Below are 17,663 nucleotides of genomic sequence, written 5' to 3' on the forward strand. Positions count from 1 at the left end.
GGCTCACACATAAACTGACTTAAGCCATTAACAACATAGCAAATATTAGGTCTTGTATTTACCAAGTACATAAGAGACCCAATCATCTGTCTGTAAAGAGTAGAATCTATGGAAGGTGATTCTGTTGCTGCTTTCTTAAGTTTGTGTAGATTACTCTTCATTGGAGATGACATAGGTCTGCAGTTCCACATTTCAAATCTTTTCAAGATGTCTAGTGTATACTTTTCTTGATTAAGTATGATGCTGTTAGAATTCTGCTATACTTCCAATCCTAGGAAGTAATGAAGGAGTCCTAAATCTTTCATTTCAAATTCTCTGATTAGATCTTTCTTGCATTGATCTATAAGATGATCATCACCTGTTATTAGTAAATCATCAACATATAGATCAAAATTATCATATCATCTTTGTCATTTTTATAATAGAGATTTGGATTAGCTTCATTCTTGGAGAATCCTAAACTGGAGAGATACTTATCAATTCTTTCATACCATGCCCTTGGAGCCTGTTTAAGCCCATAGAGAGCTTTCTTGAGCCTGGAAACAAAGACTTTAGGGTTATGAGTTTCAAATCCTTCAGTTTGTTTCAAATATACCTCTTTTGTAATCTTTCCATTCAAAAATCCTGTTTTGACATCCATCTGATGTAGTTTCCATCCCTTTGATGCTGCAATAGCTAGGACTACCCTTACAGAGGTGTATTTGGCAATAGGAGCAAAGGTTTCTTCATAATCAACTCCCTCTTTCTGAGAGAATCCCTTGGCTACGAATCTGGCTTTATATTATTCAATGCTACGGTGGACAACATGCTTGAGTTTAAATATCCACTTAGAAGAAACAACAAATTTTCCTTCAGGTCTTGGAACAATTTCCGAAACACCATTCTTAATAATGGATTGGTATTCTTTCATCATAGCATCCTTCCAAGCTGTATGTTTAATAGCATCTGAAACATTGGTTGGTTCCAAAGTAATGAAACTTGGATTTGGCAAGGGTAACTCGACTCATGACTCGGCTCGGACTCGCCCAGAGCGCATCCTTTGCATATTACCGTCCATGAATGCAACATTATGTCCATCATCTTCAAGTGCTGTAACATAAATTAGATTCCTCTTTATTCCTGGTACACAGAGTACTTTTTTGAGATGTAGAGAAATACCTGACTTCAGTTTCAAGGTGCAATTCCCAATTTTTTTGACTGAATGAGAGGAATTATTACTGATGGTAACTTCGCCATCAACTTCTTCTGATATTGAATCTAGTACTTCTTTGTATCCTGTAATGTGTCGAGATGAACCACTATCAATTACCCATGCTTTGCTTGATACTTCATTTGATAGCACAAAATACAATACACGATTCTCAGGATCATAGTTTTCTTCTTTCCTGGTAACATTTGTATAGTTTACTTGTTGCTTTGTATTCTCAGGGCAATTAGATCTATAGTGGCCAAATTTTTCATATTTGAAGCATTTTATTTTGGATAAATCTTTCTTAGGTTTGTCATTCTTTGATTACCCATCTTCTTCTTGAAGTGCTTCTTCTTACCTTTTATAGGAATTTGTGTTGAGAACATGAAGTTCTTCATCTTCAGTTTTCAATTTTCCTCCTTTCTTAAGTTTCCTAGATTCTTCTTGCAGGGAATCTCCTTTAAGTCTATTAAAGTCTAGAAGATTGTCTCTAGCACTTACTCCTTGTGAGAATGTTTCCCATGAATCCTGTAACCCATCTATAGCCATAAGTGTTAGCTCCTTGTCTTCAATTATGGTCCCTATACTTGCAAGTTTGTCTCTTAGACTAGCCACCCTTAGGAAGTATGAGTTCGTAGATTCTCCTTTCTTTCTCTGTATATGATTTGGTTGCCCTTTTAGTGTAAGGGTTCTAGTCGCATTGTTAACCTCATATGCATTCGTTATATGAAATGTTGTTTGATGTTTCATAAGCATAGGTACTATTTCATTTTTGACTCCCATCTAAAATGATTTGCATGGCTTTCCTGTTTCCTATACTCTAGATAGTTTTATGAGGATCAACATTAGGTTCCTTGGATTCTTTATCAACAAACTATTTCACATCTTTGTCTTCAAGAATCATCATAATTCTAAACTTCCAAGCAACGAAGTGTTCCTTTCCATGAAACCTATCTTCGGGTCTGATTGTGCTAGCCATTGAAGGTAGGAGGATGTTGCTAGATATTTAAATCTAATTGTCAATTTGCAGAGCCAAGGTTCGACTACTAGAGCTCTGATACCATGTAAAGTTTCTGCAAATTCTGCTATAAATCAGACTGATGAAATGCCTTCTAGTGATGGAGATGGTCTTGTCAATATCAAACATAATACTATTTCTTCTTTTTGATGATATACAATTCTGCAATAATATTTACTTCTGCTATAATTCGTATGAGGTAGAGAATGCTAAAGAAGCAGACTTAGTATTGATGTGCGTTCAACCAAGGGGCATGTCCTTAGAAAGGACATGTCCCTTTCTAGTCGGTCTTAATTGCTTTTCCTTGCAATCGGCGTCAAATGCTAAAGACATGTAGTTAGTGTTTAAACTCACTGAGTTTGATCAAGTTAGTCTTAATAGTATTTCCCAAGTAAGATGCCGATCATAATTAAGGAAGAGACAATTATTTATAGGCTTTAATTCCAATTGAGATTTTGAACATCTTCCACAAAAGCTTTGCTCCCAAAGCTAAATTTTGCCTTTCCATCTTCCTGAGACCAGCACCACCATAATCCTTGGGAAGACATGCTGTATCTCATTTTGACAATGGATTTTTTTTTTCATCCTTGGAGCCTTCCTATACGTTTTTCGGTAGCCCTCCAAACTTGAGAATCTGAGATTGCTGACATCACATATACTGGGACAACAGATAGAACAACCTTAGTCATAACTTAGAACCCTACCAGGCAAAGAGAGTTATTATTCTTCCATGCAACTACCTTTTATGCAATTGCTTAGAACCTCTTTGCAGTGCAAGGTTCGGCATGTTCCTGCAAATAATGAAGCTCTCAAATGCTTGGTGGGCAGCTTACCAACCAAAAAGCCCAGCACTTTTGCAATCTTTCTTTACATCATTTTTTAATTGTTGAAGCAGTAAATATCTGATTTCTCCTTATTGACAAGTTGTCCAGAAGAACATGAATAGCAATCAATGGCTTCCCCAGTTACCCTGGCCTCTAATACTTGTCTCCCTAATTAAGATAGTATCATTTGCAAGTTGGATATGGAAGATAGGATCAATCCCATCCACGACCTTGATACCTTTATATAGATTAGTTTCTCTCACTTTTTAATAATGTTGCCCCATAGCTTCAGCCATAATCACAAAAAGAAACAGAGATAATGGATTTCCTTTCCTCAAACCGTTGGTGACATCAAAGAAAGGACACATAGATCCATTGACAAGCACCGAATACCAGGGAGTACAGATACAGGCTTGAATAATCTCTAACAATCTTTCATTGAAACCAAACTTTCTCATATCTGCTCAAGGGAAATCTAATGAGCTCTGCCATAAGCTTTACTCACATTAAGTTTAATTAACACACCTTCCAATTTTTCTGATGAAATTCAATGCAATGTCTCATAAGTGACAATGGTGCTGTCAATGATCTCTCTTTCTGGGGTAAAATCATTTTGTTCCTCATATATTATCTTCTCCAATGTCTTTTTCAATCTGTTTGCTATTGCTTTGGCCACAATTTTTGTAGATGGTATTGCACAATGAAACAAGTTAGAAATCCACAAAGGATTTACACTTTGACTTCTTAGGGATTAAAGCAATGGCAGTTTTGTTAATGTCCCTAACAAACCACCTTCTCTTTCTGAAATCGTCTGCCACTTTCCAGAACTTGGAAGAATTTAGCAGGAAAGCCATCTGGTCTAGGAGTTTTCGCCAGGTTTAATTGAAAGATAGCTGTCCTTATCTCCTAAAAAATGCTTCATTCAACATCCATTTGTCCTCATCCCTAATGCACTCTTGGTATCTGATGAAATTGATTTATCTCAATTGTTGTTAGGAGGTGCGTGTGTGGCTAATTAAGAGCCGAAGAAACAAAGAGTCTTGGAGGCCACCCGATTGTTGGCAACAGAACTGCCAGGCCACAATATTATCTCTATCTAACTCTTGTCTCTTCGAGAGATAACCAATGCATGATTTTTTTGTGTTTACATCCCATTCTCGAGGCGAGTTTTTCCGAGCTTTGTCCCTCCACAAAGTCTCCTCTCTGGCAAGGATCTCAACATGCCATTCTTTCAACTCTTTCTCTCTGTTATAGTTGTCTATAGACATCCCAAATTTGATGATCTTTTCATTCAGGTCTCCTAATTCTTTCTCTTTTTTTTCTTTCTCAATGGAAATGTTTTTGAAGAATTCCTTATACCTAACTTTCAATTTATTTTTGATATAGTTTAATCTTTTATTCAAACAAAAACTGATTGTTCCTCTGTAGAATGCGGTCTCCTCCCACCATTTTTCCAATTTACTGATTATATTGTGGTCCCGTCACCTCATATTCTCAAATTTGAAATATCCCTTGGCTGGCTTTTTGATCATTCTAACTCCAAATTGAACCAGGAACCGGTCTGAAATAGAGTTTGGAAGAATACAAGATTCATGATTGTAGAGATCATTCTGCCAATCATGACCCAAGAGGAACCTACCCAATCATTCAATATGTTGGTAAATCCAATCCTTTAAATAGTGATGCAGGAGCATCTTGGGTTGCATTGTTATCCTGCTTGGTAGATATGTGCTCCGTTATCATTGTGAGTTGTTGTCATTCGCTGAGAGGCTCGGGTTCTCTGTTCGTTGAGTGATTTCATCTCTGTGTTCACCGAGTGCCTTGATGACCTTTTGTGGCTGTTGTTTGGTGATGTCTCGTTCTTCTTTCACCGAGTTGTCTGTTTGGTTCTTATTTGAGAGCCGACCTTTGTATTCAATTATGGGTTGTGATTTAATGTATGGGATCGATCATTGGGATGCGTGTTGACCATTATTTGGTCGGCCTTCTTCAATGCGATGATCTAGAAACTTCTGTAAGCCCTTTGGCTAAGTATAAACAAAGGATCTTGGTCTAGGTTTGTTAGCAATAATAAGTAGAGGGAATTAGAGGAAGAGATTGTAGATCTCACAAGCTGATATTTGGATCTTTGTATTGGCCGTAACCTGGAAGGTCTCACAGTCGGGCATTATGATGAAAATTTGATGAATAAATGAATGATTTTTGGTTCTCTCTCCTTTTTGGAGTTGTCCTTTTTGAATTGCTTCCGTTGTGTAACTCAGGAAGGGTTGGTTGATTGTTAGGTGAGCCTTTGGCCCTACCTTTTGATCTATCTCCTTGTGTCAGGTGGTATCAGAGCAAGGTTTCGTCCTTGTAGAGATTGGATCGTGTAGAACCCTAAGTGGATTTGGTTATAGGGTAGTAGAGTTGATGTTTGACCTATAACTTGCAGAGGGTTACAATCTTGTAGGAACTTGTTGTGAAAATGGTTCATGGTAAAGGAAATGTTGATAATGCGATTATGGACATGTTGAGACAAATTGCAGCCATTCTTGATGGTGTTGAGACATCCCAAATGAGAGGAGTACACCTTGATGATGTTAGTGATGATGAAGGAGCACTAGGAGCATCAAACTCTAACCTTGAACCTGAGGTGGAATTTGATGAGGAATCATTATTGAGAGTTTTATCTAGGGCACATTATAAGCTTGTTGTTGAGGTTTCTGCTTATGATGGAAGGTTGGACACCAACACTTAGTTGGATTGGATCTCTGAGATGGAGAAGTTATTTGAATTTGAAGGCACCCCTGATAACAAGAAAGTGAAGATAACAGTTACCAAGTTGAAGGGCCATGCTTCACTTTGGTGGGAGCATTTGCAAATTCATAGACAAAGGAAAGGGAAAGAGAAGATCAGGACATGGGTAAAGATGGTAAATAAATTGAAGAAGTTCTTCCCTGTTGATTACCAAGTTAATTTGTTGAGGAAGATGCAAAATTTGATGTCAAAAGATATGAGTGTGAAGGAGTATACTGAGGAGTTCTACATATTAGACATTAGATTTGGACATGTGGATGATGAGGTAGAGAAAGTAGCTAGATATTTGAATGGTTTGAGAACTATAATTCAAGATGAGATCAATTTTGTGAAATTGGATAGTGTGGAAGAAGCATGTCAATATGCCTTGAAAGCTGAGGAGATCTTGACAAAGAAGCATGAACACAGATAAAAAGAGGTATAGAAGGAAGATTTCAAAGAGGCACAGGTAGATCTTATGGAGAGAATACCAAATCCTGACAATACTATACAAGAAAAGGGCAAAATAAAGTGAAAAAGTGACGAAAAAGGAAAGACCGAGTGGAAAGGTGGTAGTTCTTACTGAGGTGGTTATGGGAGAGGAGGATTTTATGGAACATGTTTCAAATATGGTGAAGAGGGACGTAGAGCCTTTGAGTGTAACTATTCTGGGAAGAAAACTGAAGGTAGTAGCAAAAATGCCTTAGTCCATGGAGAATTTGTGAGTCCACCAAATGGACCCGAAAAAGGAGAAATTTTGACGGTGAGGAGAACTTTGTGTAATGAGAATATTGATGGAGAATCCCTGCTGAGGAAAAGTCTTTTCAAAACCAGATGCAAAATTGTAAGAAAATGTTGTAAGGTGATCATTGATAGTGGTAGTTCAAAGAATTTGGCATCGGAGGAGCTGGTTAATAAGTTGTAGTTGTAGAGGATGAGACACCCTAAACCCTATTAAGTTGCTTGGATCAAGGATGAGCATAAGTTACTAGTAAGTGAACAATGTCGTGTGAAATTCAAGACTCAGAACTATAATGATGAAGTTTTGTGTGATATCATGCCTATGGATTGTTGCCATAGACTTTTGGGTAGACCTTGGTAGTATGATCGACAAGCATTGTATGGTGGTAGATTGAATCAATATACTATTTGGGCAAATGCCAAAAGACAAGTCGTGTTACCTTTGATAGAGACACCTAATGAAAACCATTGTACCACGGTACTGGTTTGCATGGTTAATGGAAATCAATTTGTGAAACATGTGAGGAAAGAAAAGGTTTTTTTTGTTGTGATTCCTAGTGCACTGAGTAATGCTAGTATTGATCGAGTTTCAACAGAAGTTGAACAGTTGCTCACCAAGTATCAAGAGATTATTTTAGAGAATGTACCTAATGGTTTACCACCAGTAAGGAGTATAAGTCATTGTATGGACCTGATTCCTGGAGCTAGTTTGCCGAACAAAACACCTTATAGATTGACACCTACCGAGAATGAAGAAAGTAATAGGCAAGTGCAGGAATTGTTGTAGAAAGGTTTGATCAAAAAAAGTTTGAGTCCATGTGTTGTACCTGCTATATTGGCATCTAAAAGAATGGTGAGTGGAGAATGTGTACTGTTTCCATTTCTATTAACAAGATAACAGTGAAGCATATGTTTCCTATGCTAAGGATGGATAATATAATGGATTGTCTGAGTGGAGCAAGATATTTTACAAAGATTGACTTGAAGAAGGTGTATCATCAAATTAGAATCAGAGAAGTTGATGAGTGGAAGATTGCTTTCAAGACAAAAGAAGGTTTGTATGAATGGTTGGTTATGCCTTTTGGTTTGACTAATGCACAGAGTACTTTCGTGAGGTTGATGAATGAATTCTTGAAGAAATTCTGGGTAAGTTTGCGATTGTCTATTTGGACGATATTCAGATATTCAGTGAGTCTAAGGAAGAACATCTTGAGCATATTAGATAAGTGTTATAGAGATTGAAAGAGGAGAAGTTGTTGATTAATTTAAAGAAACGTTCATTCATTAAGGAGGAAGTTGTGTATTTGGGATTTGTAATTTCTGTTGATGGTTTGAAGATGGGTTTTGAGTAGGTTAAGGCAATGCTTGAGTGGCCTACACCTGAGAATGTGAGTGAGGTAAGATCATTTCATGGGTTGGCAAGTTTCTATAGGAAGTTCATTAGACATTTAAGTTTGATTTGTAATGCTACAATAGAAACAATGAGAGGGGATAAATAGGATTTCAAGTGGACACATGGAGCTGATAAGAGTTTTGAGAATTTGAAACACAAGGTTGCTGAATTGCCTATGTTGGCGTTGCTTGATTTCAATAAGGTATTTCAAGTGGACACATGGAGCTGATAAGAGTTTTGAGAATTTGAAACACAAGGTTGCTGAATTGCCTATGTTGGCGTTGCTTGATTTCAATAAGGTATTTCAAGTTGAGTGTGATGCTAGTCGTAGTGCAATTGGTGCTGTGTCGAGTCAGGAAGGTCAACCTGTTGCTTTCTTTAGTGAGAAGTTGAATGATGCTAAAAGGAAGTATTTTGTGTATGATTAAGAGCTTTATGCTATTGTTCAAGCTTTGAAGAAGTGGAGACATTATTTGATTCCTAAGGAGTTTGTGTTGTACACTGATCATAAGGCTTTACAATATTTGGGGAGTCAACATAAGTTGAATCAGGGACATGTGAAATGGGTTGAGTACCTGCAGAGTTTCACATTTGTGATCAAGCATAAGAGTGGAGTTCTAACCGAGTTGCAGATGCATTGAGCCGAAGCTCTTTGTTAACCACGATGAAAGTTGAAGTTCTTGGCTTTGATGAGATGAAGGATTTGCATGAGACTGACCCAAAATTTTTCTGAGGCGTGGAGAGTGTAGAGCACCAATGCTAGATCAATCGAGGAAGTTTGTTGATTATTTCATTCAGGAAGGTATGTTCAAAGGAATTCAATTGGTCTATCGAGAGGATCTATGAGAGTTAATTTGATTAAGGAAAAACATAGTAGTGGATTGGTTGGAAGCTTTGGTATTGATATGACATTGAATATGCTTAAGGAGAAGTATTATTGATTGCAGTTGTAAAATGATGTTCAAAAGTTTGTAAGGAGTTGTGGAGTTTGTCAAGTTGCAAAAGGATTAATTAAAAATACTTGATTCTATACACCTATTTCAGTACCTGAGAAAGCTTGGAATGATATCACTATGGATTTTGTTCTTGGTTTATCGAGGACAGCAAGAGGGCAAGATAATGTATTTGTTGTTGATAGATTTTCCAAGATGGCACATTTCACACCTTTTAAGAAGACATTTGATGTAGTACACGTTGAGCTTTTCTATAAAGAGATTGCTAGATTGCATGGATTACCGAAGAGTATTGTAACCCATTGAGACAGTAAGTTTGTTGGTTATTTCTGGAAGACTTTGTGGAAGAAGATAGACATCGAGTTGAAGTTCAATTCTATATTTCATCCACAGACTGATGGACAAACAGAGGTTGTGAACAAAAACATGGTAATTTGTTGAGATGCTTAGGTGGGGATAAGTTGAATAACTGGGATTTGGTATTGGCACAAGCAGAGTTTGCATACAATAATTTTGTGAACAAGAGTACTGGGAAAACACCATTAGAGATTGTTACTGGAATGCAACCTAGAGGTATATCAGATTTGAGGGATATTGTTGGCAAAGAGAAGAGGAGTGCTGAAGGAGAAGAATTCGCTGAAGTTATGAAGGCTTTACACGAGGAAGTGAAACATACGTTGGTACAGAGTAATCATAAATACAAGGAGAATGCATATAAGTCAAGAAGACATGATTTTTGAAGTTGGTGATGAGGTGATGGCTCATTTGAAGAAGGGTGTTTGCCATATGGGTAAATAGATTAATGCATATCGACAATAGACAAGAACATGTAACAGCAGTACAACTTTTATTATTCGCAAATATGCCAAAGAGATTACATAATGCTTACAATGATGATTACAATGATTTCCCATGGTGTACATATACTGTTCCGAAGAACCTTCCCAAAGGGGTCCGTCGGCTACATAATATTTAGCAACGACGTCGACTACACAATACAATATCTACCGACGACATCATCCCCCCCAAAAAGAAAAGTCGTCTCCTGGCGACTTCAGAACTAACAAAATAGGAGACAACAACATACAATATAGAAAGAATATATACTAGAGAGGAGGTTGTGTTCCTGTAGAGTGCTGTTGTCGGCGCAATTCATCCACTTGATCCGTCCAGATGTGCAAATCCTTCTGAGTCCGCGTATTAACCTCTACGGCTTCCTTCAGAAGAAGCGCTGCGTCCATAGCTTAGGCCTTGGCTAATTGCAATTCCTGCTCGACCGCTTCCTTGTCTCGCAATAATGCTGCACGCTCAGCTGCCCACGCTACCTACTGGCTGACCAAGTCCGTGACTATCTTCTCTCTAGTCTCCCTCTCAACTGATAGAGATCTCTCAGATGCAACGACGCCAAATATTTACTGTATGGGTGAATAGATTAATGCATACCGACAATAGACAAGAACATGTAACAATAGTACTCCTTTTATTATTCGCAAATATGCCAAAGAGATTACATAATGCTTACAATGATTACAATGATTTCCCACGGTTTACATATATCGTTTTGAAGAACCTTCCCGAAGGGGTCTGTCGGCTACATAATATTTACCGACGACGTTGGCTACACAATACAATATCTACCGATGACAAAGGGTAGATTTCTTATTGGCACATATAGTAAGTTGAAGATGAAGAAGTTTTGTCCTTGCGGAATCTTGAGGAAATTTGATAGTGGTAATGCTTATGAAGTTGAGTTACTTGATGACATGGATATATCTCTTATATTCAATATTGCTGATTTGTACAAGTATCATGAATCTGAGGATGAGTTGACAATACCGAGTGATTATCCTAAGAAGCAGACTAAAGAGTTAGAGCAGATTTTGGATCAGAGAGTTGGTAAGAGTACAAGAGGAAAGGATTACTTGGAGTATTTGGTAAATAGGAAGACTAGGCTAGTTGAAGATGCTAAGTGGATTTCTCAATTTGAGTTGGATTCAGCTTGGGTTGGTTGTGACACACTCATGATTCAAGAGAATCATTTCTTTTCAGCCCCAATTGTCTGATGTAGGAGCATCTTGGGTTGCATTGTTATCCTGCTTGGTAGATATGTGCTCCGTTATCATCTTGTCTTCATTCATTGAGTGGCTTGGGTTCTTTGTTTGCCAAGTGATTTCTGTTTTGCGTTCACCGAATGCCTTAGTGACCTTTTGTGGTTGTTGTTCAATGATGTCTCGTTCTTCTTTCATTGAGTTGTCTGTTTAGTTCTTATTTGAGAGCCGACCTTTGTATTTTATTCTAGGTCATGATTTAATGTATGGGATCGATCATTGAGATGCATGTTGACTGTTATTTGGTTGATGTTCTTCAATGTGATGATCTAGAAACTTTTGTAAGCCGTTTGACAAAGTATAAATAGAGGATCTTGGTCTAGGTTTGGTAGCAATTAAGTAGAGGGAATTAGAGGAAGAGATTGTAGATCTCGCAAGCTAGAGGACTTTTTTTGCATATTTGGATCTTTTCCATAACTTCGAAGGCCTCATAGTTGGGCGTGTATGATAAAAATCTGATGAATAAATGAATGATTTCTGGTTCTCTCTCTTTTTTGGTATTGTCCTTTGTGAATTGCTTTCGTTGTGGAACTTAGCAAGGGTTGTTTGATTGTTAGGCGAGCCTTTGGCCCTACCCTTCGATCTATCTCTTTGCGTCCAATAGTCCATGTGAACATCCAATTTTTTGGGACACAATCAATCATCGAGGCATCACTGATGAAATTTCTATAATCCAATATCACTATATCGATTTTTTGAAAACTCCTCTTTTTTCTTTCAGATATGCTATAGCATTAAAGTCTCCACCAAGCAGTATCATATCACATCCTAGATTCTCGATTACAATGCTTCTCTTGACTTGCATCTTGTCCTTTGTTTTAATAGGCCCATATATGTTAAATAGAGTAAACTTGGTATCAACCAACAAGTTTTTGACTGAACACATCATCTGGTTTTGGTTTGAATCCATTAGTTTTATGTTCATGCTATTGAGGGAGCAGAAGATTCCCAGGCCATCGACAGTCCCAACGATGTCCAAAAAACCCTAGACCACTGCTTGCAAAATTTAAAAAGCTTCACTCCTTCGTCCTGATATAACTTAGTTTTTGTAAACAAACTTTATCCACCGACAAATTCTCCAATGACCGCTCACCAAGTGTCATTTTTTAGCAGCTGTCAAGCCCTCAACATCCCAAGCGATGATCTTCATTGTTCGCCAAGGGAGGACTTGGCTCTCTTGCATTTCAACAGTCTAATGTCACTTTGTCCGGTCCTCTGAGATTTGGACCGATTCCTTTCAAGAATTATTATGTATGTGACACCTCATATATCTATATATCTTCATGAACTGCTAGTATATGTTTGTTGAGCTTCCCTTTTAATGTTGCTTACTGAATTTATCTTGGTATCAAATATTATTGTTTGCAAAGTGAACATTCAAGGTATAATAAAGTGAACAATCAAGGTATAATATTCCCATTTTCTATAGATACTTTTTTATTCTTTCCTTCAGTGCAAACATAGGAGCCACAATCAAAGATTATTGTTTGTACTATCAGCCTCAACCTATATAGCTTTACTGCAGTCTAGAATGAATAACAGTCCACAATTATTCACAGTGCTTGATATCAAGAGTTTGGTTCAGTGATCAATTAGATTTATGTCTATCCCTACGTAGCTATCCAGTTTGGGCATTTATCATCACATGTATCCTATATTATTGATCAAATCTACCTCTTGACAGAAAGTAGTTTTTGTGCCATATTAGAGCCATATTAATATTTGTGGTTTTATTCGCTTTAGTCTCCACTAGCTAGTGGTAATGGATTATTATGTACTATGTAAATTGATGTATTTCTGTATGTGAGTATCTACCAATTGTCTAGTGTTTACTCAAGTCCATTCTCAATCACTTAAAGCCTTTTTTCTTGGCCAGTGCTCTACGAACTTATACTCCTATGCGAAAGTTTTGATAATGGTATTTATTGCAGTCAACTAGAATAGATCTTCAATGAACATCCAATATATATTGAATTTCTCGTAACTCCTGTTTGATTTGTTCTTCTCCAGCCTCCGTACTAATATCAAAGATAATATTTGAAGTTATTTTAGTCTCAGTCGATTTGGTTTGGATGATATCACAGGTTTGGATCATGCCTTTTCCACATCATGCTTCTGATACACAGTTCTGATAATTATCTTGCCATCAATCTCACAGAGATTACTCTTGTATCCAACTGAAACTATTCATAATAAACTAAGCATGAAAATCTCGGTGTTCAGATTACACTATCTTGTGGTGATCGATTAATAAAACCTTACAAGATATTGATCTAATACTTATCAGATTGGATTGAGTGAATGATCAAGATTGGAGGTCATATTGAACATTTGTTTAGTAACTAAACATACCTGATTAAGGATCGCAACTTTTAGAAGAGTTCTTAACATGCATTGTGTCCTTTCATAAATGAATAGACATGACCGTCTAATTCATGCCTATTGACATGAGTATATATAAGGACCAAATCCAAGGGATTAAATGGTTGAAATTCATAAATGATTCTATCTCTTCAGCTTGGGACTTCAGAGCAGAATAAAGGGCAGTCTCCTTTCTCGGCAGCCCGGTCTTGTTCGCACCGTCAAATGCAGTGTTCAGTCACGACCATCCTGTTTAGCTTGGTCCAGTACAAGTGAAACTGAACGAAGTGCCCTTAGAATAGTAGGGACATGCATTCAAAAGTGTGGTCGAGAGGAATTGTCCTCTCCGCCCTAGATAGAAATAACCAATATTCAGACTTGGCTAACAGTTTTCAGTATTGATTTAATTTATTCCACTTTGATTATCACCTGCAAGCAAAATATATAGATTAGAATTCCTCAAATCTGCAAATAGCCATTACCATAACAGTCTGATCATAGGTTTGATTTACATGCACATTGATCAAGCCTCAACACTCACCAAGAATGTTTAAATCAGGTTTTGGACAATCACCAAGAATGTCCTTGATCAAGCCTCAGTGCTCACCAAGAACATCTAAATTAATTTTGACAGTCACTAAGAATGTCTCTTGATCAAGCTCTGGCACTCACCTAGAATGTCTCTTGATTAAGTTCTGGCACTCACCAAGATTGTCCTTAATCAAGCTTCGATGCTCACCAAGAATGTCTCTGGATCAAGCCTTGATGCTCAGCAAGATCATCTAAGTTAAGTTTTGACACTCGTCGAGAATGTCTCTTGATCAAGCTCTGACACTCACCGAGAATGTCCTTGATAAAGCCTTGATGCTCACCAAGAATATCTAAATGAAGTTTTGACACTCACCAAGAATGTCTCTTGATCAAGCTCTGACACTCACCGAGAATGTCCTTGATAAAGCCTTGATGCTCACCAAGAATATCTAAATCAAGTTTTGACACTCACCAAGAATGTCTCTTGATCAAGCTCTGACACTAACCAAGAATGCCCTTGATCAAGCCTTGACGCTCACCAAGAACATCTAAATCAAGTTCTGACACTCACCAAGAATGCCTTAATCTTTGTTCCAATTTTGACTTATACCTTGCTCAAGTTCTCTTCAATTCTGCTTTAATAGTTTTCTGTATTAATTCTTAATAGTGAAAGATTCTGTAGATCTTCTCCTACCCTACAGGATGGCACGATCATGATCTGATACCACTGTAATGCCCCTTCCTCCAGTCCTACGAGATTTGGACTGATTTCTTCCAAGACTGATTGGACACCTCATATATCTATATGTCTTCATGAACTGCTAGTATATGTATGTTGAACTTCCCTTGTAACGTTCCTTGCCAAATTTATTGTGCGATCAAATATTATTGTTTGCAAAGTGAACAATCAAGATATAATATTCCCATTCTCTACAGATACAGCTATGACTTGTACTTTTTCTGTTTCTTCCTTCGGTGCAAACATAGGAGCCACAATCAAAGATTATTATTTGCACAATGAGCCTCAACCTATATAGCTTTACTGTAGATCTAGGATGAACAGCAGTCCACAATTATTCTCTGTGCTTGATATCAAGAGTTTTGTTCTGTGATCAAGTAGATTTATGTGTATCCCTACGCAGCTATCCAGTTTGGGCATTTATCATCACATGCATCCTATATTATTGATCAACTCTACCACTTGACAGAAAGTAGTTTTTGCACCATATTGGAGCCTTATCGTATTTGTGGTTTTATTTGCTTTAGTCTCTACAACCAGCAGATTCCAAGACTTGTGATTGATGACTCCACTAGCTAGTAATGATGGATTGTTATCTACTATGTAAATTGATCGTATTTCTGTATGTGCGAGTATCTACCAATTGTCTGGTGTTTACTCAAGTCCATTCTTGATCACATAAAGCCTTTGCTCTTGGCCAGTGCTCTACGAACTTATACTCCTATGCAACAGTTTTGTTAATGGTATTGATTGCAGCCAACTGGAATAGATCTTCAATGAGCATTCAATATGTTTTGAATTCCTCATAACTCCTGTTCAATTTGTTCTTCTCCACGCTTCATACTAAAATCAAAGATAATATTTGAAATTGTTATTCGAGTCCCAGTCAATTTGGTTTGGAAGATATCGCAGGTCTGGATCATGCCTGTTCCACATCATGCTTGCTCCTGTGTTTTGTCTTGCTCTGTAAGCCATCTATGTTCAATGCTTGCAGCAATCTGCAGATGCATGATGTATTATCACCAATACTCAGTTGTTTTGGTCGATAGATATTGTTGAATGGTCTGTGTTGTCGAATGTACAAAATCCCTCATTTTTTGTGTTTTTCTCAATGATTGCAGTCAATATTAACTCCTTGGTTTCATATAGTATATGTTTGTTTGGTGAGAAATGGCTGCATCATTCCATAGTGACCTTCCATTCCCGACTACCAAGGTTTTTTAATTTTATCATTTATTATCTTATCTTTATTCAGTTCATTTAGTTTTACTATTGGAATGAATTTTATATTTTATATTTCTTATTAATATTTATATGTAATTATTTTATATATATTACTATATACATTTTATTAATGTTATAATTTATTTTAAATGTATGATAATTCCTATATTACAATAATAGATAATTGTCTATTATTAGTTATTGGTAATCTATTGTAAATATCTAGTTAGCTTTCGCTTTTTTAGCTTTATCTGTTAGAATAGAATATTTCTATTCTTTTTGATAGTTTCTTAGGGAAACATCGCTTTATTCTTTTGTATAAATCATAGTTCCAAAAATCGCCATGAAATCGCCGAAATCGCTGAAATCGCGATAAGATTCATGGCTCCCGATTTTTTTGGAATCGGAAATCGCTGGTGGCGATTTTTTCGCGTGAATCGCCAGAATCGCCAAAATCGGCGATTCATGGCAAAAATCGCCAAAATCGCCATCGTGAATCTCCAGAAATCGGCCGCGGCAGCAAGGATAGAAAGTTCAATTTTTTAAAAAAAACACATGTTTTATTTGCTTTCTAAGTTGACTTTCCTCTTTGTTATAACCCTAAAGAGCCTTCTATTTGCTTAGTATGAGTAGAAGAGAGGAAGAGTGAGAGAGAAGAAGAGAAAAGAGAATCCATAGGTTTCCAACCGGCAAGAAGGAAGAGCACCAAAGAGATCAGAAGTCCATTTGGGGAGGCCATAAATTGCATTGGGAGCATTAAGGAGTCAATATCAACACTCCTCAACTCATTTGCAAGAGGTAAGTGTTGGTTTTTTTTTTGCATGTTAGTGTAGTATGCATTTTTTGTTAAATTTTTTTAGTGTTCATTTGCAAATCTTGAATGTTTTTTATTTTTAGTTTTACTAAATTGCAAACTAGGGTTTGTTGTTTTGTAGTTTTTGTTTATTAGTTGCAAACTTTGATTTTTTACATGAATTTTTTTATTGCAGCAGCCCTTTGCTTTCATTTTCCAATTTCCACAATGGGTAAAAAAGATGAATGCTGGAAATATAATGAAGAGTTTCCTGGGAGAACCAAATATCAAACAAAATGTATATTTTGCAAAGAAAAAATAAATTCGGGAGGTATCTATAGATTGAAATACCACATTGCTGGCATACCTGGCCATGATGTCACAGTTTGCACTCAACAAACCGCTGAGGCAAAACGCTCTTGTTTAGTGGCATTAGAAAAAATTGAACAAGACAAGTTGACTAAGAAAATGCAACTTGAAGGGTTAAGAGGTATTGGCTCCCGTGCTCCCACATCCGCAACCGCATCTACATCTGCAAGTGCATCTGCATCAACTTCCGCATCCGTAGGTTGTGTTGGGGAGGGTTCTTCTAGGCCTCCTTTTCATCCTAGTGCTAGTGCTCATGTGAGTGTTAGTGGTAGTCGGTCTCATACTGAGACAGAGTCCAACACCAACCTATTGCGGCCTAGAGTGCGGAAAAGCAGAATGGATAGTTACTTTGTGCCCCGCACTACTCCTGGCTCCCAACCCACGCTTGAGGGCATGGGTTTGAACAAGGAGATTCATGATGCTGCCAGAAAAGAGATTTGCAAATTCTGGTACTTTTGCAACATTCCATTTATTGCAGCCAGGTAATTGATTCTTTTTTCTTTGTTATCTTCAAAGTTAAAGTTAAAAGTAAAAGTAAAACTTTAATTATATCTACTTGTTTTATGATTTTAGTTTTTGACATCTAAATTTCTAATCAATATCATTATCTATTTGTGACAGGACTCCTTATTGGCAGAACATGAT

At 37.1% G+C, this 17,663-nt stretch overlaps 2 protein-coding genes across 2 annotated transcripts in view; both read left to right on the forward strand.

The window, feature by feature from the left end:
• The window catches only part of MOS7 (nuclear pore complex protein-like protein), a 112,114-nt gene that overhangs the window by 3,103 nt on the left and 91,348 nt on the right, over nt 1-17,663 (forward strand). The window lies entirely within an intron of this gene.
• On the forward strand, nt 16,340-17,504 carry LOC149543403 (uncharacterized). Its single transcript, XM_089798193.1, has 2 exons — nt 16,340-16,654; nt 16,846-17,504. Exon 2 carries the CDS (start codon nt 16,878-16,880, stop codon nt 17,502-17,504), a length of 627 nt encoding a protein of 208 aa, XP_089654319.1. The 5' UTR covers nt 16,340-16,654; nt 16,846-16,877.

The sequence above is a fragment of the Cupressus sempervirens genome, chromosome 8 (assembly GCF_028749045.1).
Source record: "Cupressus sempervirens isolate cs-2001-9-10 chromosome 8, ASM2874904v1, whole genome shotgun sequence".
Lineage (NCBI taxonomy): Eukaryota > Viridiplantae > Streptophyta > Pinopsida > Cupressales > Cupressaceae > Cupressus > Cupressus sempervirens.

Bases quoted from the DNA above. Each gene is read 5' to 3' on its own strand.
- LOC149543403 (XM_089798193.1), top strand. From the start codon at position 16,878: ATGGGTAAAAAAGATGAATGCTGGAAATATAATGAAGAGTTTCCTGGG.